Below are 23,236 nucleotides of genomic sequence, written 5' to 3' on the forward strand. Positions count from 1 at the left end.
GTACGACTGACTGTGATTTACAGGCAACTTAAATATGTTTGACTGTGACTTACAGGTAATTTGAATATGTAAGACTGTGAATTACATGCAATTTAAATATGTACGACAGTGACTTACAGGTCATTTGAATATGTACGACTGTGACTTACAAGTAAATTGAATATGTAAGACTGTGAATTACAGGCAATTTAAATATGTACGACTGTGACTTATAGGTCATTTGAATATGTACGACTGTGACTTACAGGTAACTTAAATATGTTCGACTGTGACTTACAGGCAATTTAAATATGTTCGACTGTGACTTACAGGTAATTTAAATATGTACGACTGTGACCTCCAGGCAACTTAAATATGTTCGACTGTGACTTACAGGTAATTTGAATATGTACGAATGTGAATTACAGGCAATTTAAATATGTACGACTGTGACTTACATGCAATTTAAATATGTTCGACTGTGACTTACAGGCAATTTAAATATGTTCGACTGTGACTTACAGGTAATTTGAATATGTAAGACTGTGAATTACATGCAATTTAAATATGTACGACTGACTTACAGGTCATTTGAATATGTACGACTGTGACTTACAAGTAATTTGAATATGTAAGACTGTGACTTACAGGTAACTTAAATATGTTCGACTGTGACTTACAGGCAATTTAAATATGTTCGACTGTGACTTACAGGTCATTTAAATATGTACGACTGTGACCTCCAGGCAACTTAAATATGTTCGACTGTGACTTACAGGTAATTTGAATATGTACGACTGTGAATTACAGGCAATTTAAATATGTACGACTGTGAATTACAGGCAATTTAAATATGTAAGACTGTGATTTACAGGCAATTTAAATATGTACGACTGTGATTTACAGGTAATTTGAAAATGTACGACTGTGACTTACAGGTAGTTTGAATACCGTAATTTCCGGACTATAAGCCGCTACTTTTTCCCCTCGTTCTGGTCCCTGCGGCTTATACAAGGGTACGGCTTATTTACGGCCTGTTCTTCTCCGACACCGACAAAGAGGATTTCGGTGGTTTTAGTACGCAGGAGGAAGACGATGACACAATGATTAAAGACTGACTTTTCATATACCGGTAGGCTGGTTATTTTGATAACGTACAGGCGAGCACTTTGTATTACTTTGCACCGTTGTATTATTTGTACTCTGCACGAATGCTGTTCGCCATGTCAAAGATGTGAAAGTTTGATTGAATGATTGAAAGATTTATTGTTAATAAATGGGACGCTTTGCGTTCCCAAACAGTCATCTGTGTCCCGACAATCCCCTCCGTGGTAGCAGGAACCCCTATATACTACGGTAATTACACATCAAAACCCTGCGGCTTATAGTCAGGTGCGGCTTATATATGGAGAAATTTGTATTTTCCCCTAAATTTAGCTGGTGCGGCTTATAGTCAGGTGCGGCTTATAGTCCGGAAATTACGGTATGTACGACTGAATTACAGGCAATTTGAATATGTACGACTGTGAATTACAGGTAACTGAAATATGTTCGACTGTGACTTACAGGTAATTTGAATATGTACGACTGTGACTTACAGGCAACTTAAATATGTACGACTGTGACTTACAGGTCATTTGAATATGTACGACTGTGACTTACAGGTCATTTGAATATGTACGACTGCGACTTACAGGCAGTTTAAATATGTACGACTGTGCATTACAGGTCATTTAAATATGTTCGACTGTGACTTACAGGCAATTTTTTCCCATTCAAGGTGACTTTAACACCTTTGCAGGAGCCAGCCACATCGTATGCTCTGCGAGTAAGAAGTGCCACTATATCCTTGTCCAGTTTCTCCATCTTGAACTTGGACAAGTCTGGCTGGAACGTCACGCAGGTGAAGTCATCTCCATCGAAAAACTTGATCTTGGGCTCGGAGGATTTGCTCATGTTGTTCTGCCACGTCTTGTACAGCACATGTAACACACACAATCATCATTGTAGGACCTTTCTTCAGTGCTCATGCTATGGACAGTGCAGACAACTCATCAGCACACACTTTTTCTACTACCTTTATCATAACGTAAGAAAAATATCCTGAATAATAAATGTTAAGTAAGTATGTAGTAATGTAGTCATAGTACTTGTAGGAGTTTCTAGTACAGCTTGTATAATGTACTGTATAATAGTAGGGTATTGTAGTTTCTATTCCATAGAGGTTTGAATTACGTGTTTGTGTGACAGGTGTATTTTGTACACTTGAGTCTGCTCTACTAAGATTCAAATAATAAGTACTAAATAGTCTGTGCAAAGTATACACCGCCATATTTAAAATGATGATTTGGTGTGTCACCATGGAAACACTCAATTACTGCACATAGGCCTACATGGCAACATGCTCCAACCTTTGTTGTTCTGTTGTGTTGTGGATAGGGGTGTAACGGTACGTGTATTTGTATTGAACCGTTTCGGTTCGGGGGTTCTGGTTCGGTTCGGAGGTGTACCGAACGAGTTTCCACACGGACATATTAAGTAGCGTAACGCATGTTGTGCCTCGGTGTGCATTGTTTACACAAAATGCCGGACATTTTAGGCATTTAAGAAACTTCGCCCTGACAGCTCCGCAAAAGAGGACGTGTCCGGTAAAAAGAGGACGTATGGTCAGTCTATCGTAGCCCGTTAGCTTCTAGCATGCCGCTAACGGGCTAGGATAGACTGACCATACGTCCTCTTTTCACCGGACATGTCCTCTTTTGCGGAGCTGTCAGGGCGTATTTTTCTTAAATGCCTCAAATGTCCGGCATTTTGAGTTAGGGTTGTGTGTATTTTCAATGTACGTTCAGGGTTAAGAAGGGGTTAAAAACAAAACAAATTGTGCACGCAGCAGCATTGGTGAGGGAGGGGCAGAGACAGAGAGAGAGAGAGTTATGATAAATGTGCATGCGTCGCCAGGCTCTGCTTTTTATCCATAGATTTATCAGATTTAATTTTTTATTATCTATAGCAGGGGTGTCAAAAGTTGCGGCCCACAGCTAATGTTTTAAAGGCCCACGGCACGTTCTAAAAATACTATTAAAATAAACAAAAACATAACAAAAGTGAAATAAAAAAGCTTAAAGGTTAAATATAATTTAGAAAAAGTTGCAATGTTGACTAATAAAACAAAGCTGGTTTTTTTTCCTTTCAAACTGTCATTGCTCAAAACATAATATTGAATCAAAATCAATGTTATTATGAATTATTGACCTATCCAAGGTTCGCATTACTTCACATCAAATATTCCACTAAGAAAAATATTTTTGGTGGAAGATTTTGCAAATTTGGTAAAGAAATAACCCAAAAATTTAAATTTTGTTGTTTTCTTACTGTACCGAAAATGAACCGAACCGTGACCTCTAAACCGAGGTACGTACCGAACCGAAATTTTTGTGTACGGTTACACCTCTAGTACCGGTACCAAAATGTCTTTACATTTTTTGGGGAAATAAAGGGGACCACAAAAAATGGCATTAGTTCAACAAAAAATCTTAGGGTACATTAAACATATGTTTATTATTACAAGTTTGTCCTTAAAAAAATAGTTAACATATCAGACAACTTTTCTTTTAGTAGTAAGTAAACAAACAAAGACTCCTAATTAGTCTGCTGACGTATGCAGTAACATATTGTGTCATTTATACACCTATTATTATGTCAAAATTATTAACGACAAGTGGTACTTTTTAGAGGCGGTATAGTACCGAACATGATTCATTAGTATCGCGGTACTATACCAGTATACCGTACAACCCTAACGTGATGCAATCCTCTGCTCACAAGTTTAGTAGACCATCTTTGTGTGCTATCAAGTTTGCACATTTTAGTAAATCAGGCCCATAATAAGTACTTTTTAAATGTGTTTGTTTCATGGAAACATAGCCACTCTGTGTGTCACAATGCTTGCTATATCTAATACTTGACTAATTCATTCTGGATATTATTAAACATCATCTCTCTGTTACAATAACCGTACCATTACATGTACATGTAAAGCGACTTTGGGTATTTAGAAAAGCGCTATATAAATCCCAGGTATTATTATTATTATTATGATATTCATGGAGTTGTAAAGAGGTAAACTTACAATATCCAATACATATTGGACATGCATTTCCCACCTGTTTGAAACTGTGTCTGTACTCTTTGCAGGCTGTTTCCACAGTGAACTTGGTACTAAAAATGTTGCAAAGTTTGGCACCATAGCCATTCCTCCCACCTGGGAAATGAACAAAGCAGGAGATGTAATCAAACATTTATCAGATTTCATCAACAATGGCAATCATCTGTATGTCTCTTCTCACCTGTCACCTTTTTCTCCTCATCATCGTAGTTGCTGGAGGTGAGCAGGTGGCCAAAAATGAGAGCTGGGACGTACATTTTCTCATCCTTGTGCTCCACCACTGGTATCCCTTTGCCATTGTTCCATATGGTTATGGTGTTGGACTCACTGACGGAGTGAATGAATGAATAAAGTGTAAACGAGGCCGTTTGCAATATTTACACAGACGCCTAGAGGGCGCTCACTTTCCAATGTATTTTATACCCTGACCTCTTACCACTTCTCGGACGAAATGACGTGACTACGTTTTACTCAGAATTGAGTGATTCAATCATTTTTACACTCTGCTTTATTCAAAGATTAAACTGCTACCGACAACCACAATTTTCTTAACGCCAAAAAGTTGCCTTTTGAAATGACTGCAGTTTTGTGTCACGTTTGTTATCTGCTTCTTTTCTACAAAATGAAACAACTAAATGAACATTCTCCAAGTCTGCGGATTCATCATGTTAGCCAGGTCGTGTAATATCTAGTATGCAACATGTACTTACGGGTCAACGCTGATCTTGATTGAATTCATATTTTTGTCTCTCTGTTTGTTATCAGCTGCATTGACTGCAAAGAAAGTTGGCAGAATTTAAAAGCACTTTAATACAACTCAGAGAGACGTGCACAACCATGCATGGGAAATAAATGTGGATTTGAGTGTTGGGGACTACAGGATGCTGGTGCACTTATAAAGCCATCCATCTGATCAAGGTGACTAATGGTATCTGACCAAGATGATTAATGATATATAATCAATGTGATATATGATATGTGATCAAGGTGACTAATGATCAGAGTCTCAAGTCTTGGTTCTGCTGGACCTGAGCGCTGCCTTCGACACACTTGACCACGTATTATCTTACAGTTTTTTTCAGTCGCTAACAAGCGTTTTTCTAAACAGTAGTCACATTTTCAAAACTCTAAACACGATTAGCACAACATCGGTCCTTTGTGGCCATACCATTCACACATTTCATGTTGTTTTCACACAATATACAGTCAGTGAACACATTTATATAATGCTTACATTTTCTTAACAGACAAGCTATACCTCCAAACAAAATGATGGATTGTTTTTGTATTATTTACAAATGTTAACACACAACATCCCACAATTGCAAACACAATATTCCAAACCTTAGATACAGTATAAAAACCTCTGCTTCTGTAATACAGTAATATCAGTTCTAAAACAATATATCCCAGCTGATACTGTAGATACTGTAAAGGAATTTTGTGCTTTTTTTTAGTTCTCCCTTTTTACTGGGCTTTTTGCTGTTGCTTTTTTGTTCATGGATATTTTGTTAACTTTACTGTAAACAATACTGTAAAACGTTTTCTGTTGTATCATACTGTAAACAGTATTTCTACTATACCTCCTGTAGTAAACAGTAAAGAAAAAAAAACTGATTCGCTTTTTACTGGAATGCTTTTGAATGTGAACATTACATGTGGATATACAGTTCCCAACCAAAAAATTAGGCGTAAAAAACTGTGGATTGGATGTTTTGCATGCAAATACCTGTAAAACTGAAACATAAACGTCTATGCAGTTTTTGTAATGTCCACAATAGCCAGTATTTTGAAACCTGGTGTACTTTGATTGGCTGCATGTTCCTTGTGAAGTGAAAACAAGAGTTATTCTTTGAAAGAATAATTTCATTTTGAGTCAGATGTCCAGTGTTTTGGTAAAGTTAATGTGTGCAGAGAAAGATGTCTTCTATTTTGAAATGAAGAGTTAGTATATAGTTAACAAAATGTGCTTTTGAGAAGAAAATGATCTATTTGGCCAATTGTGTTTTGTAGGTGTAAGTCTGTGTTAAGAGTTTAGTAAAAGTATTTTAAGTATAGGTAAGCGCTTGTTAGCGATGGAAAAAAACTGTATTACAGGGTGGATGTGGCCATCTTGATTTCCGACCTCGCACTGGGACGCTCATAGCTCGGCTGACACGTCATTCCAAGCGCCAACTTGTGAGGTAAATGTAACGCACAAGTAGCATGCACTTCACTTTTATGCTCTTCAAATTAGGGACAGTCCTCCAGAAGATGTGAGACAGGCCTCAGACTGAAAACACTTATTTCAATGTGCACTCTTTGCTTTTTATTCAAACAATGAATGCTTCATATTTTTTATATGTGATTTCATTTGCCTTCTAAGTGTAAATGCATGCATCTTTAAAGCACGTTGAATTGCCTTGCCTACAAATACATTTTCCTTGTTTATCTGAACAAAACATTCACATTTTAGCTTTGTGTTAAAGCTGACAAAACAAATTAGTCTAATATATTTCATTCGTAATCAATTTCTTTTCATTTAACAATGGAGGAACAATAACAATATCCACTATTTTGAACACCCCTGTAACTAATTTTGATTAAGAGTTTGCATTTGGACGGGATGTAAGAGCGAGTGAGGAAAGAGTAAGTCAAGTATAAAACGTTTAGCAATGATAATAGAAGAGTTCACTCACCAAGAATTTCATCAAAGATTTTATAAAGTCCAGGAACATAGGTAATTTCCCTCTGGTTCATTCCAACCTCTTCATCAAAAACCCACATAAGCTGGAGGGGAAGAAAGAAAATAGATATAGATATATATGTATATATAGACAAGCTTTGTATGAAGGAAGGCAAGATTGTGGTCTTAATACTGTGATAATATCATACCGTGGTCTTAATACTGAGATAATATCGTACCGTGGTCTTAATACTGTGATAATATCGTACCGTGGTCTTAATACTGTGATAATATCGTACCGTGGTCTTAATACTGTGATAATATCGTACCGTGGTCTTAATACCGTGATAATATCGCACCGTGGTCTTAATACCGTGATAATATCGCACCGTGGTCTTAATACTGTGATAATATCGTACCGTGGTCTTAATACTGTGATAATATCGTACCGTGGTCTTAATACTGTGATAATATCGTACCGTGGTCTTAATACTGTGATAATATCATTCCGTGGTCTTAACACTATGATAATATTGTACCATGGTCTTAATACTGTGATAATATCATTCCGTGGTCTTAACACTATGATAATATCGTACCGTGGTCTTAATACTGTGATAATATTGTACCGTGGTCTTGATACCGTGATAATATCGTACCGTGGTCTTAATACTGTGATAATATTGTACCGTGGTCTTAATACTGTGATAATATTGTACCGTAGTCTTAATACTGTGATAATATCGTACCGTGGTCTTAATACCGTGATAATATCATACCGTATTCTTAATACCGTGATAACATCATACCGTGGTCTTAATACTGTGATAATATTGTACCGTGGTCTTAATACTGTGATAATATTGTACCGTGGTCTTAATACTGTGATAATATCGTACCGTGGTCTTAATACCGTGATAATATCATACCGTATTCTTAATACCGTGATAACATCACACCGTGGTCTTAATACCGTGATAATATCATACCGTGGTCTTAATACTGTGATAATATCATGCCGTGGTCTTAATACTGTGATAATATCTTACCGTGGTCTTAATACTGTGATAATATCATACCGTGGTCTTAATACTGTGATAATATCGTACCGTGGTTTTAATACTGTGATAATATCGTACCGTGGTTTTAATACTGTGATAATATCATACCGTGGTTTTAATACTGTGATAATATCATACCATGGTCTTAATACTGTGATAATATTGTACCGTGGTCTTAATACTGTGATAATATTGTACCGTGGTCTTAATACCGTGATAATATTTTGATACTGTTGCATCCCTTTTAATTAGCAGCGTGGAAGCGACACACACACATTTAGTGCTGGTACCCGCGGCAGTGGAAACAGGGCTAACAGGTTGATGTGGGCCTGACATGACTGGTGGCAAACACAATGGTTCTAAACAGAAGGACAACGTTGTGTTTACCTGTGTGATGGGCTCCACAGAACCTATGTACGTGTCAGGACGGAGCAGAATGTGTTCCAGCTGGGTCTTCTTCTGGTACACTCTCTCCACAGACAACTTGGAACTCAGCTTGTCTTTCTTGTTCACTTCCAATTTACCAGCATCCCCCCTGCCATTTGCTGCCTCCTGCTGGGCAACATGTAATAGTACTTAATACTGTACACTTGTACAACCAAGAGAAATGTATTCCAACCAAAGTAGTGCAAAAGCAATGGATTTAAAAACTCATTTTTTTAGCCGTGCCACCACCAAACTGTAGAATTGTTACAAATAGGAGGGAGGGGGAAGTTTGGAGATGGTAGGAACACGGAAGATGGGTAGAAGCACAGGGATATGGTGCAATAACATCAATTTCCTTAGTCTGTATTATACATACAGTACAGGCCAAACGTTTGGACACACCTTCTTCTCATTCAATGCCTTTTTGACATTGTAGATTGTCACATCAAAACTATGAATGAACACATGTGGAGTTATGTACTTAACAAAAAAGGTGAAATAAGTGAAAACATGTTTTATATTCTAGTTTCTTCAAAATAGCCACCCTTTGCTCCGATTACTGCTTTGCACACCCTTGGCATTCTCTCCATGAGCTTCAAGAGGTAGTCACCTGAAATGGTTTTCACTTCACAGGTGTGCTTGAAGATCATGGAGAGAATGCCAAGAGTGTGCAAAGTATCGCTTTTTAGCGGCAGCCGGCCTACATGGCCTCCTCTTTGAGCTGCCACCTTACCGTGGTAGAGGAGTTTGCGTGTCCCAATGATCCTAGGAGCTATGTTGTCCGGGGGCTTTCATGCCCCCTGGTAGGGTCTCCCAAGACAAACAGGTCCTAGGTGAGGGATCAGACAAAGAGCAGCTCGAAGACTTCTATGGGAATGCAAGAACAAAGACTCCGATTTCCCTTGCCCGGACGCGGGTCACCGGAGCCCCCCTCTGTAGCCTGGCCCGGAGTTGAGGCACGATTGTGAGCGCCTGGTGGCCGGGCCTGTCCCAATGGGGCCCGGCCGGGCACAGCCCGAAGAGGCAACGTGGGTCCCCCCTCCAATGGGCTCACCACTCATGGGAGGGGCCATAGAGGTCGGGTGCAGTGTGAGCTGGGCGGAAGCCGAAGGCAGGGCACTTGGCGGTCCGATTCTCGGCTACAGAAGCTAGCTCTTGGGACGTGGAATGTCACCTCGCTGGGGGGGGAAGGAGCCTGAGCTAGTGCGCAAGGTGGAGAAGTTCCGGCTGGATATAGTCGGACTCACTTCGACGCACAGCAAGGGCTCTGGAACCAGTTCTCTCGAGAGGGGCTGGACTCTCTTCCACACTGGCGTTGCACGCAGTGAGAGGCGACGGACTGGGGTAGCAATTCTTGTTGCCCCCCCGGCTCAAAGCCTGCACGTTGGAGTTCAACCCAGTGGACGAGAGGGTAGCTTCCCTCCGCCTTTGGGAGGGGGTGACGGGTCCTGACTGTTGTTTGTGCTTACGCACCAAACAGCAGTTCAGAGTACCCACCCTTTTTAAAATAATAATAATAATAACTGGGATTTATATAGCGCTTTTCTAAGTACCCAAAGTCGCTTTACATGTTAAAAACCCATCATTCATTCACACCTGGTGGTGGTAAGCTACTTTCGTAGCCACAGCTGCCCTAGACTGACGGAAGCGTGGCTGCCAATTTGCGCCTACGGCCCCTTCAACCACCAACTATCATTCATTCAACATTCATTCACCGGTGTGAGCGGCACTGGGGGCAAGGGTGAAGTGTCCTGCCCAAGGACACAACGGCATGGTAAGAGGCGGGGAGCGAACGTGCAACCCTCAGGTTTCTGACACAGGCGTTTTACCCACTACGCCATGCCGTAGTTTTGGATACACTCCTGAGAGTACTGGAAAGTACTCCTACTGGGGGACTTCGGGATCCCCCGGGAAGAGCTGGACTAAGTGGCTGGGGAGAGGAAAGTCTGGGCTTCCCTGCTTAGGCTGCTGCCCCCGCGACCCGACCTCGGATAAGCGGAAGAAGATGGATGGATGGACGGCCTCCATGGCTCCAACTCCCCCACCCTCTGTTGCGAGTTGTTGTGATTATATGTAACATGTTTATGTGTGCTATGGCAAAGGTTTTTTTCCCTTGGACTCAATCTGGACCCCCTTCCGAGTGTCCAACCTTTGACTGATATTTTTTACTCTTCCCCAATATCACCTTTTTCCCACCTTTTTTAAATAGCGCCGTAAGTGGCTGATCCACTGTTCTTGTCTCCCTGTAATGTATGTCTGCTCTTAGTGGGACTGTGCCGAAAATGTAATTGTATTGTACATGTTAAAAAATGGGGCAGCACGGTGGAACAGGGGTTAATGCATGTGCCTCACAATACAAAGGTCCTGAGTAGTCCCGAGTTCAATCCCGGGCTCGGGATCTTTCTGTGTGGGGTTTGCATGTTCTCCCCGTGACTGCGTGGGTTCCCTCCGGGTACTCCGGCTTCCTCCCACCTCCAAAGACATGCACCTGGGGATAGGCCCCTCCCACCTCCAAAGACATGCACCTGGGGATAGGCCCCTCCCACCGCCAAAGACATGCACCTGGGGATAGGTTGATTGGCAACACTAAATGGTCTCTAGTGTGTGAATGTGAGTGTGAATGTTGTCTGTCTATATGTGTTGGCCCTGTGATGAGGTGGCGACTTGTCCAGGGTGTACCCTGCCTTCCGCCCGAATGCAGCTGAGATAGGCTCCAGCACCCCCCGCGACCCCAAAAGGGACAAGCCGTAGAAAATGGATGGATGGATGTTAAAGAATGGACAATAAACAGCTTCTTGAATCTTGAAGTGTGCAAAGCAGTAATCAGAGCAAAGGGTGGCTATTTTGAAGAAACTGGAATATAAAACACCCATTCATCCATCCATTTTCTACCGCTTGTCCCTTTTTGGGGTTTGGGGGAGTGCTGGAGCCTATCTCAGCTGCATTCGGGCGGAAAGCGGGGTACACCCTGGACAAGTCGCCACCTCACCAAACGTGTTTTCAGTTATTTCACCTTTTTGTGTTAAGTACATAACTCCACACAGTGTTTCCCATAAACTGCCAAGATACCTGTGGCGGTGGGGGTGTGGCTATGGGCGTGGTCACCATTACATAATTGATTAATTTGCATAATTTACTACAATGATTTGATTTTCTCTAAAAAGGCTCAAAAAATGTATACTTCCTAATTAATAATAACAGTTTTGTTTTAAACGTCCATCCATCCATTTTACAATATAATTACAACACTTTATGTACATATTTATATACAGATTTGAACAATAAGTTATTCACTGAAATATATTTATTAATTGTGGTTCTTACAAAAAATATATCTTATAAAATATAAAAGCTAAAATGTCTCAAAGCTCTGCCCCTTTAATTAGTGCATACTAAATAATTTAACTTTAGCCTACTACTACAACCATATTATTTACCAGCAACATAAAGTGAAACAGAGGCAGAGGTGTCCTGCCACAGTCAGTAACAAATAAACAGAAAACAGTAGTGGTGGTAGATAGACACAGAGCTTCATCAAACATCTGATCCACTGAACAAAGAGCTCCAAAAATCTTGAACTTTAGACTGCCATCGGTTTTACTCCCTACACTTAACCATGTGTTTCCTACTGCCTGCAGACTTTGCACCCTTTGTTATATACACATGTTGTGTTCCTAATATAAATACATTTAATAAAGTCAAATACAAATAAGGCAACAAGAGAAGTATCCTACACTTATCTTTTGTAAAGTAAATCTTTTATAATATTTTTTTATTTGTGGCGGACGTAATTCTTTCGTGGCGGGCCGCCACAAATAAATGAATGTATGGGAAACACTGCCACATGCGTTCATTCATAGTTTTGATGTGACAATCTACAATGTAAATAGTCATGAAAACAAAACAAGACACATTGAATGAGAAGGTGTGTCCAAACTTTTGGCCTGTACTGTACATGTATTGAATACGTATGGTACTGTGGCTGTTGAGGCCACACACCAAAGGGATTAAAAAAGCATATTGTATCTAATATAATTTTAGTAGTACTAATTGAAGTTAAAGGTAAAGTACCACTGATAGTCACACACACACTAGGTGTGGGGAAATTACTCTCTGCGTTTGACCCATCCCCTTTTACACATTTGTAACCAAGTAGAGTCAAAAGTTATCACAGATATGTAACCAAGTGGAGTATGCAGTTATTACACATGTTTAACCACTACATGTCATGTGCCTTCCAAAAACTAAAGATGTGTAACTTTCCTAATCCAGTGATGTAATGCATAGTTACATCCACTCACAGCTATCATTCTGTTTTTAGCGCCTGTTTAAAAAGTACAATAACAAAATGCTTGCATATTTTCCCAATTCATCATATCCAACTTATGTCAAATGAGTGGACATGAACGTGTCATGAATTGAATATAAACATCATACATGAGGAGTACAAATAAAATATTATAGGAATATAATGTAACGCATATTTGCATTGACTTATATGTCAAGTGAGAGGACATGAAGATGTCATAAATTGATTATAAACAATATATACATGAGGACTGAATTAAAAATATTATGGAATATAATGTAAAGGATATTTACATTGACTTATGTCAAGTGAGTGGACATAAAGATGTCATAAATTGATTGTAAACAATATATAAAAAATAATGTAAACCATATTTACATGGACTTATGACAAATGAGTGGATATAAACGTGTCATGAATTGATTATAAACAATATATAAAATAGTATGAAATATATTGTAAAGGATATTTCCATGGACTTATGACAAATGAGTGGATATAAACGTGTCATGAATTGATTATAAACAATACATAAAATAGTATGAAATATATTGTAAAGGATATTTACATGGACTTATGACAAATGAGTGGACATGAACGTGTCACGAATTGAATATAAACATAATATACGAGTACATACAAAATATGGAATATAATGTAAAGGATATTTACATGGACTTATAAGTCAAATGAGTGGACATGAACGTGACATGAATTGATTATAAACAATATATATATATATATATATGAGGAGTACATTTTAAATAGAATAAGAATAGAATAGAGTTTTATTGTCATTATTACAGTGAACGGGTTCAAAGAACAACAAAATTGGAGCAGATCCCCTAAGGTGCATACACAATAATTTAGTAATATAAATAGTAAAAGAGATAAAAAAAAGAAGATATGTACAGTATCTATATATATGTATATATCCACACACATGCATATATCCATACATATGCGTATATACATATACAACATTATTGCACATTATAGTCTGAAAAATAAAAAGACATAAATATTACGGAATATAATGTAAAACACATTTACATTGACAGGCTAATCTCCTCCAACCTCCGAGGACAAAGCTACGAACAATGGGAGACCGGGCTTTCTGTTCCACTGCTCCCAGTCTGTGGAACACTCTCCCTGACCACCTGGGGGCACCACAGACTGTGGATGCTTTTAAAAAAGGATTAAAAACCCTTCTTTTTTTAAAAAAAAAAGCCTTTTTTTAGATATAAGCATACGAGTTCTAGCTATTTGTCTTTTCTAATTTTTATTGATTTTTATTCTTTTTTTTTAATACACTGCAGCACTTTGAGGTTGTTTACTCAATGTAAAGTGCTTTTTACAAATAAAATCTATAATTATTATTATTATTATGTCAAGTGAGTGGACATGAAGATGTCATAAATTGGTTATAAACAATATATAAAAAAATAATGCAAACCATATTTACATGGACTTATGTCAAACGAATGGATATAAACATGTCATGAATTGATTACAAACAATATATAAAATAGTAAGAAATATAATGTAAAGGATATTTACATGGACTTATGTCAAATGAGTGGACATGAACGTGTCATGAATTTAATTTAACCATAAGAGTACATACAGCATATTTACATGGATGTGTGTCAATTGATCGGACATGAATGTATTATAGACATAATATAGAATATATATAACATGATATAGAGCATATTTGCATGAACTTATGACAAATGAGCGGACATGAATGTATTATAAACGTAATATAAAATGATATAGAGCATATTTACATGGACTTATGACAAATGAGCGGACATGAATGTATTATAAACATAATATAGAATATATATAAAATGATATAGAGCAGGGGTCACCAACCTTTTTGAAAGCAAGAGCTACTTCTTGGGTAGTGATTAATGCGAAGGGCTACCAGTTTGATACACACTTAAATAAATTGCCAGAAATAGCCAATTTGCTCAATTTACCTTTAACTCTATGTTATTATTAATAATTAATGATATTTACACTTAATTGAACGGTTTAAAAGAGGAGAAAACACAAAAAAAAATGACAATTACATTTTGAAACATAGTTTATCTTCAATTTCGACTCTTTAAAATTCAAAATTCAACCGAAAAAAAGAAAAGAAAAACTAGCTAATTCGAATGTTTTTGAAAAAATTAAAAAAATAATTTATGGAACATCATTAGTAATTTTTCCTGATTAAGATTAATTTTAGAATTTTGATGACATGTTTTAAATAGGTTAAAATCCAATCTACACTTTGTTAGAATATATAACAAATTGGACCAAGCTATATTTCTAACAAAGACAAATCATTATTTCTTCTAGATTTTCCAGAACAAAAATTTTAAAAGAAATTCAAAAGACTTTGAAATAAGATTAAAATTTGATTCTACAGATTTTCTGAACATTGATTTACTTGAACATTGTCAGAATTGTCAGGAAAGAACAGGAAGGAATTTAAAAGTTAAAAAGGTATATGTGTTTAAAAATCCTAAAATCATTTTTAAGGTTGTATTTTTTCTCTAAAATTGTCTTTCTGAAAGTTATAAGAAGCAGAGTAAAAAAATGAATGAATTTATTTAAACAAGTGAAGACCAAGTCTTTAAATTATTTTCTTGGATTTTCAAATTCTATTTGAGTTTTGTCTCTCTTAGAATTAAAAATGTCGGGCAAAGCGAGACCAGCTTGCTAGTAGATAAATAAAATTTAAAAAATAGAGGCAGCTCACTGGTAAGTGCTGCTATTTGAGCTATTTTTAGAACAGGCCAGCGGGCTACTCATCTGGTCCTTACGGGCTACCTGGTGCCCGCGGGCACCGCGTTGGTGACCCCTGATATAGAGCATATTTACATGGACTTATGACAAATGAGCAGATATGAATGTATTATAAACATCCATCCATCCATCTTCTTCCGCTTATCCGAGGTAGGGCCGCGGGGGCAGCAGCCCAAGCAGGGAAGCCCAGACTTCCCTCTCCCCAGCCACTTCGTCCAGCTCCTCCCGGGGGATCCCGAGGCGTTCCCAGGCCAGCCGGGAGAGATAGTCTTCCCAACGTGTCCTGGGTCTTCCCCGTGGCCTCCTACCGGTCGGACGTGCCCGAAACACCTCCCTAGGGAGGCGTTGGGGTGGCATCCTGACCAGATGCCCGAACCACCTCATCTGGCTCCTCTCCATGTGGAGGAGCAGCAGCTTTACTTTGAGCTCCTCCCGGATGACAGAGCTTCTCACCCTATCTCTAAGGGAGAGCCCCGCCACCCGGCGGAGGAAACTCATTTTGGCCGCTTGTACCCGTGATCTTGTCCTTTCGGTCATAACATAATTTAGAATATATATATAAAATGATATAGAGCATATTTACATGGACTTATGTCAATTGAGCGGACATGAATGTATTATAAACATAATATAGAATATATATAAAATGATATAGAGCATATTTACATTGACTTATGTCAATTGAGCGGACATGAATGTATTATAAACATAATATAAAATATATATAAAATGATATAGAGCATATTTACATGGACTTATGACAAATGAGCGGACATGAAAGTATTATAAACGTAATATAGAATATATATAAAATGATATAGAGCATATTTACATGGACTTATGACAAATGAGCGGACATGAATGTATTATAAACGTAATATAGAATATATATAAAATGATATAGAGCATATTTACATGGATGTATGTCAATTGAGCGGACATGAATGTATTATAAACATAATATAGAATATATATAAAATGATATAGAGCATATTTACATGGATTTATATTAATTGAGCAGATATGAATGTATTATAAACATAATATAGAATATATATAAAATGATATAGAGCATATTTACATGGACTTATGTCAGATATGAATGTATTATAAACATAGTATAATATATAGGGCTGTAACAACTAATCGATTAAATCGATTAAAATCGATTATAAAAATAGCTGCCGATTAATTTAGTCATCGATTCGTTGGATCTATGCTATGCGCATGCGCAGAGGCTTTTTTTAAATTTATTTATTTTTTTAAATAAACCTTTATTTATAAACTGCAACATGTACAAACAGCTGAGAAACAATAATCAAAATAAGTATGGTGCCAGTATGCTGTTTTTTTTCAATAAAATACTGGAAAGGATAGAAATGTAGTTTGTCTCTTTTATCCGATTATTAATCGATTAATCGAAGTAATAATCGACAGATTAATCGATTATCAAATTAATCATTAGTTGCAGCCCTAATAATATATATATAAAATGATATAGAGCATATTTACATGGACTTATGTCAGATATGAATGTATAATAAACATAATATAGAATATATATAAAATGATATAGACCATATTTACATGGACTTGTGTCAGATATGAATGTATAATAAACATAATATAGAATATATATAAAATGATATAGAGCATATTTACATGGACTTATGTCAGATATGAATGTATAATAAACATAATATAGAATATATTTAAAATGATATAGAGCATATTTACATGGACTTATGTCAGATATGAATGTATAATAAACATAATATAGAATATATTTAAAATGATATAGAGCATATTTACATGGACTTATGTCAGATATGAATGTATTATAAACATAATATAGAATATATATAAAATGACAGAGCATATTTACATGGACTTATGTCAGATATGAATGTATAATAAACATAATATAGAATATATTTAAAATGATATAGAGCATATTTACATGGACTTATGTCAGATATGAATGTATTATAAACATAATATATATAAAATGATATAGAGCATATTTACATGGACTTATGTCAGATATGAATGTATTATAAACATAATATAGAATATATATAAAATGATATAGAGCATATTTACATGGACTTATGTCAGATATGAATGTATAATAAACATAATATAGAATATATTTAAAATGATATAGAGCATATTTACATGGACTTATGTCAGATATGAATGTATTATAAACATAATATATATAAAATGATATAGAGCATATTTACATGGACTTATGTCAGATATGAATGTATTATAAACATAATATAGAATATATATAAAATGATATAGAGCATATTTACATGGACTTATGTCTGGACGTGATGAACGTGTCATGAATGTAAATGTGAAAAGCTGAATTAGTAAAGGATGTGCATTAACACTGTCGGCAAATGTAAATGTACAAGATAAATGAAGGTATAGACTGGGAGATATATATAATACTATAACATAAATAATATCAGTCTTTATTTACCGTCCAAGCAGCCATCTTCCTTTGTCAGCTTCTTCTTCTTCTTGGGATTCCTCAATTCTTCTTGTAATAAAAAAAAAAGGCGTCAGTGGGAGAGAATGTAGACAAGCGGCATGTTGTTTTTGCTACTAATGGTGTAGTAAAAAGCAAAGAGTTAAAAGCATGAATGATGTTTAAAACCAGCAAGATGGAGTCGCGGCTATTGTTCAAACACAATCAGGCCTAACTTGTTAACAAAGATGCTAACCGGGATACCCTTCTCCACACACTGCACAAGACAAACAAATAACTGCTACCCTGCTTTAAATATTAAGACAAATGAAGAACGACACAATGTGTTTGTGGAAATAGCCCTCAAACTATACATTAAGAAGGGGAAGTGAGAAAAGTAAAAGAATATTTGCTAAAAGCAGCGTCCGTCCACCACCGCCATCTGCAAAGCAGACAACCAATCAGCGAGCGGAGCGATCGACCAATCACAGGAGGTCTTTTTCCTACAACTCGCCAGCTCGTCCAATAGGAGGACGCGTAAGTTGTTTCAATGTAAAATGGCGATGCAGATTAGCGATGCCGGTATTAGACAAGCAATGTTTACAATTATTCATGAGATATACCTTTACATTTATGTTGTTTCAATGTCAATCACTTATTTAAAGAGGAGAATAGTTTTATAGGTATAAAACTGTCCCCGTTTACTGCATACTATAATTAATGGATGTAGATATTACATTTGGATTACTAGTTTATTATTATTATTTTATTTTTTTTAATTGACATCCAGCATCAGACATTCCTATCCATTACATCATATTCACATACATCATATATCTGTTGTCTCCCGTAAATGTCAATATATATGTTTGTTTATACCCCCCCCCCTCAAAAAAAGAAAGAAACAGCAGTTAAACAAAATATTTGCAAATATATCAATTAAATAAAGAAAAAACAAATAATACTACATTATTAATAATAATGTATTATTAATACTAACTAATAACTAATAATCCATCATTATGGATTATTAGTTTAAAGTAGGAAAAAGTCAAAATGTTAGGAAAGCCCTCAAGTTACTTTTTGTGATGTCTCTATTTTTTTAATCTTACAGGTTTTATTGTTTGTGGACTGTATTTATTTTGTATCGCTATGTAAATTGCTCAAGCTGCTTTATTTTATTTGTATAGTCAACATTCATTGTTGTTCAAAAATGTGAATGTGTTTAGGTGTAACATTGTTGATGTTTTACTGTAGTTCACTCTGAATAGATAGATAGATAGATAGATAGATAGATAGATAGATAGATAGATAGATAGATAGATAGATAGATAGATAGATAGATAGATAGATAGATAGATAGATAGATAGATAGATAGATAGATAGATACCGTAATTTACGGACTATAAGCCGCACCTGACTATAAGCCGCACCAGCTAAATTTAGGGGAAAATACAGATTGCTCCATATATAAGCCGCACCCGACTATAAGCCGCAGGGTTTTGATGTGTAATTAGCGTAGTATATAGGGGTTCCTGCTACCACGGAGGGGATTGTCGGGATAGAGATGACTGTTTGGGAACGCAAAGCGTCCCATTTATTAACTATAAATCTTTCAATCATTCAATCAAACTTTCACATCTTTGACATGGCGAACAGCATTCGTGCAGAGTACAAATAATACAACGGTGCAAAGTAATACAAAGTGCTCGCCTGTACGTTATCAAAATAACTAGCCTACCGGTATATGAAAAGTCAGTCTTTAATCATTGTGTCATCGTCTTCCTCCTGCGTACTAAAACCACCGAAATCCTCTTCGTCGGTGTCGGAGAAGAACAGGCCGTAAATAAGCCGCACCCTTGTATAAGCCGCAGGGACCAGAACGAGGGGAGAAAGTAGCGGCTTATAGTCCGGAAATTACGGTAGATAGATAGATAGATAGATGGATGGATGGATGGATGGATGGATGGATGGATGGATGGATGGATGGATAGATAGATAGATAGATAGATAGATAGATAGATAGATAGATAGATAGATAGATAGATAGATAGATAGATAGATAGATAGATAGATAGATAGATAGATAGATAGATAGATAGATAGATAGATAGATAGATAGATAGATAGATAGATAGATAGATAGATAGATAGATAGATAGAGATAGTACTTTATTGATTCCTTCAGGAGAGTTCCCTCAGGAAAATTATAATTCCAGCAGCAGTGTACAGAATTTAGATCAAATTTAAAAAGTAAAAAGTAAATAATGGGGGTATAAATGGAAACAAAGTAGAAAAATGGAAACAAAGTAGAAAATACACTGAGAATACACTGTAGTACTGTTTGTTTACCGTAGTACAGAGTTCCCCAACCTTTTTTTTTCCCACCAGGGACCGGTTTAATGTATGCATTATTTTCATTATTTAAGTATGGCAGATAAAAACAGCAAAAAAAAAGTGCTTTTGGCTACAATCTGGTACATTAAAATGTTGTGTGTGCATTAATGTGCATTGTCCCATGTACTCTAACAAAGGAGTTGTAATATACATCTATTAACCATCGTATTGGTGTGTTTAGTGGGACAGGTGAAAGTTAATTCGAAGAAAATGCGGTAGTTTATAAATCAATTAATGTTTCTGTGCGGCCCGGACCAATGGTTGGGGACCACTGCTGTAGTACACTTATTATACTGTTATTATACACTTTGACTATGGTTTAGTTATCTGTGTCGGGCATTTTGGTGCTGCAAGTCTTAATAAATGCACTTTAAATGTGATTGGGATTGGCGGGAAGGTTAAATAAAATTAAGTTAAGGTTTTATTAATAAGTAACAACACAATCAGTATTAAATGTAATAGAAAACGATAGTACATTAAAAACATAATTACAGCACAATGGTTATGATATCATTTCACCCATTGTGGGGGAAATAAAAGTCTAACCGAAAAAAATAAATAGTCTAGGGGAAGTACTGCAACCTTACATGTGACGCACATTTTTATCACATTTTATTTTGAGTGCAGATGCTCCTCTACCTTAAACATGCATATTTTACCAGGGAGGAGCAGGTCAATATATATATATATATATATATATATGTATTGTATATATTAAGGGGTGTGAATCTTTGCGCACGTAACCATTCCATCCCATTCCGATTCCCAGGAAAAAGACTCGAGTCAGAATCGATTCTCGATTCAAAACGATTCTCGCAACGCACTGTTTGGTAGGGATGTCCGATAATGGCTTTTTGCCGATATCCGATATTCCGATATTGTCCAACTCTTTAATTACCGATACCGATATCAACCGATACTGATATATACAGTTGTGGAATTAACACATTATTATGCCTAATTTGGACAACCAGGTATGGTGAAGATAAGGTCCTTTTTTTTTTTTAAATTAATAAAATAAAATAAGATAAATAAATTAAAAACATTTTCTTGAATAAAAAAGAAAGTAAAACAATATAAAATCAGTTACATAGAAACTAGTAATTAATGAAAATGAGTAAAATTAACTGTTAAAGGTTAGTACTATTAGTGGAGCAGCAGCACGCACAATCATGTGTGCTTACGGACTGTATCCCTTGCAGACTGTATTGATGTATATTGATATATAATGTAGGAAGCAGAATATTAATAACAGAAGGAAACAACCCTTTTGTGTGAATGAGTGTAAATGGGGGAGGGAGGTTTTTTGGCTTGGTGCACTAATTGTAAGTGTATCTTGTGTTTTTTATGTTGATTTAATAAAAAAAAACAAAAAAACGATACAGATAATAAAAAAAACGATACCGATAATTTCCGATATTACATTTTAAAGCATTTATCGGCCGATAATATCGGCCGGCCGATATTATCGGACATCTCTACTGTTTGGTATAATATTTATGATAAAACTTTTTCAAAACAGGTTACGGGTTAGAAAGCTCCCTTTCTGGTTTTCAAAGCAATGGTCTAAAAACGTTTTGGGTTTTCTTATTGATTCTTATAAAAGTTGTTTTATTTAGGTTTTTTTTAAATCGATTTTTGAAAATTATAAACAATTTAAAATTTAAATGAATAAGAATCGCGAATCAGATGTGAATCGATTTTTTTGTGTGTGTGTGTATATATACTGTATATATATATATATATATACACACACACACACACACACACTATATATACATACATACATAAACAGACATAAATATACATACATATACACACACAAATACTATACATATACACATTCATACATACACACACATACATATACACAAACACACATTCTTACACATTCGTACATATACACAGACACATATACAGTATATACATACATACATATACACAAACACATATATACACATGCGTACATACACACACGCTATATATACATACATAATACATACATATACATACATATATTATATATATACACTCCCGTTCAAAAGTTTGGGGTCACCCAAACAATTTAGTGGAATAGCCTTCTTTTCTAAGAACAAGAATAGACTGTCGAGTTTCAGATGAAAGTTCTCTTTTTCTGGCCATTTTGAGCGTTTAATTGACCCCACAAATGTGATGCTCCAGAAACTCAATCTGCTCAAAGGAAGGTCAGTTTTGTAGCTTCTGTAACGAGCTAAACTGTTTTCAGATGTGTGAACATGATTGCACAAGGGTTTTCTAATCGTCAATTAGCCTTCTGAGCCAATGAGCAAACACATTGTACCATTAGAACACTGGAGTGATAGTTGCTGGAAATGGGCCTCTATACACCTATGTAGATATTGCACCAAAAAGCAGACATTTGCAGCTAGAATAGTCATTTACCACATTAGCAATGTATAGAGTGTATTTCTTTAAAGTTAAGACTAGCTTAAAGTTATCTTCATTGAAAAGTACAGTGCTTTTCCTTAAAAAATAAGGACATTTCAATGTGACCCCAAACTTTTGAACGCTAGTGTATATATTTAAAAAATATATATTTTCTTACCTGACAGTACCAGTTGTTGTTCCTTTGGGATCCCGACCATCGTTGTCCAGTAGCGGTCCAGCGTTGGAGTCAATCAGTTCCTTCTTTTTCTCTATCCTGTTTTTGTGGGACAGACTGGCTCGTACAGGCACATGCAAGCTAAAATACTCCGCTGTAGCGTATAGTTGTAACTTATATCTTGTCAGTCGACTCCACATGCAGCTCCTAAAAACTACAACATGGATGAGGAGAAGACACGGTCAAAGTGGGCTTGGCCTTCCACACGTAAATGGGACCGCCTACAAAACGGCTCATCCTGAAGAGCCGGTTTCTTTGATCTATTGGACTGCCACAGGAAGGACCCAAAATCTACGAGCAGAGAG

The 23,236-nt window shown here is 36.4% G+C and overlaps 1 protein-coding gene across 1 annotated transcript in view; it reads right to left on the reverse strand.

Moving 5' to 3' along the window:
- The window catches only part of top2b (DNA topoisomerase II beta), a 74,793-nt gene extending 56,445 nt beyond the window's left edge, over positions 1 to 18,348 (reverse strand). Inside the window, exons 1-7 of the mRNA XM_062029387.1 lie at positions 17,905 to 18,348; positions 8,258 to 8,422; positions 6,823 to 6,913; positions 4,855 to 4,918; positions 4,326 to 4,471; positions 4,143 to 4,240; positions 1,738 to 1,950 (exon numbers count right to left, since the gene is read on the reverse strand). Of these exons, the coding sequence (XP_061885371.1) occupies positions 1,738 to 1,950; positions 4,143 to 4,240; positions 4,326 to 4,471; positions 4,855 to 4,918; positions 6,823 to 6,913; positions 8,258 to 8,422; positions 17,905 to 17,919 (792 nt within the window). The 5' untranslated portion in view covers positions 17,920 to 18,348. The remainder of the gene's footprint in view (positions 1 to 1,737; positions 1,951 to 4,142; positions 4,241 to 4,325; positions 4,472 to 4,854; positions 4,919 to 6,822; positions 6,914 to 8,257; positions 8,423 to 17,904) is intronic.
- Between the last annotated feature and the right edge of the window lie 4,888 nt (positions 18,349 to 23,236).

The sequence above is a fragment of the Entelurus aequoreus genome, linkage group LG20, assembly GCF_033978785.1.
Source record: "Entelurus aequoreus isolate RoL-2023_Sb linkage group LG20, RoL_Eaeq_v1.1, whole genome shotgun sequence".
Classification (NCBI taxonomy): Eukaryota; Metazoa; Chordata; class Actinopteri; order Syngnathiformes; family Syngnathidae; genus Entelurus; species Entelurus aequoreus.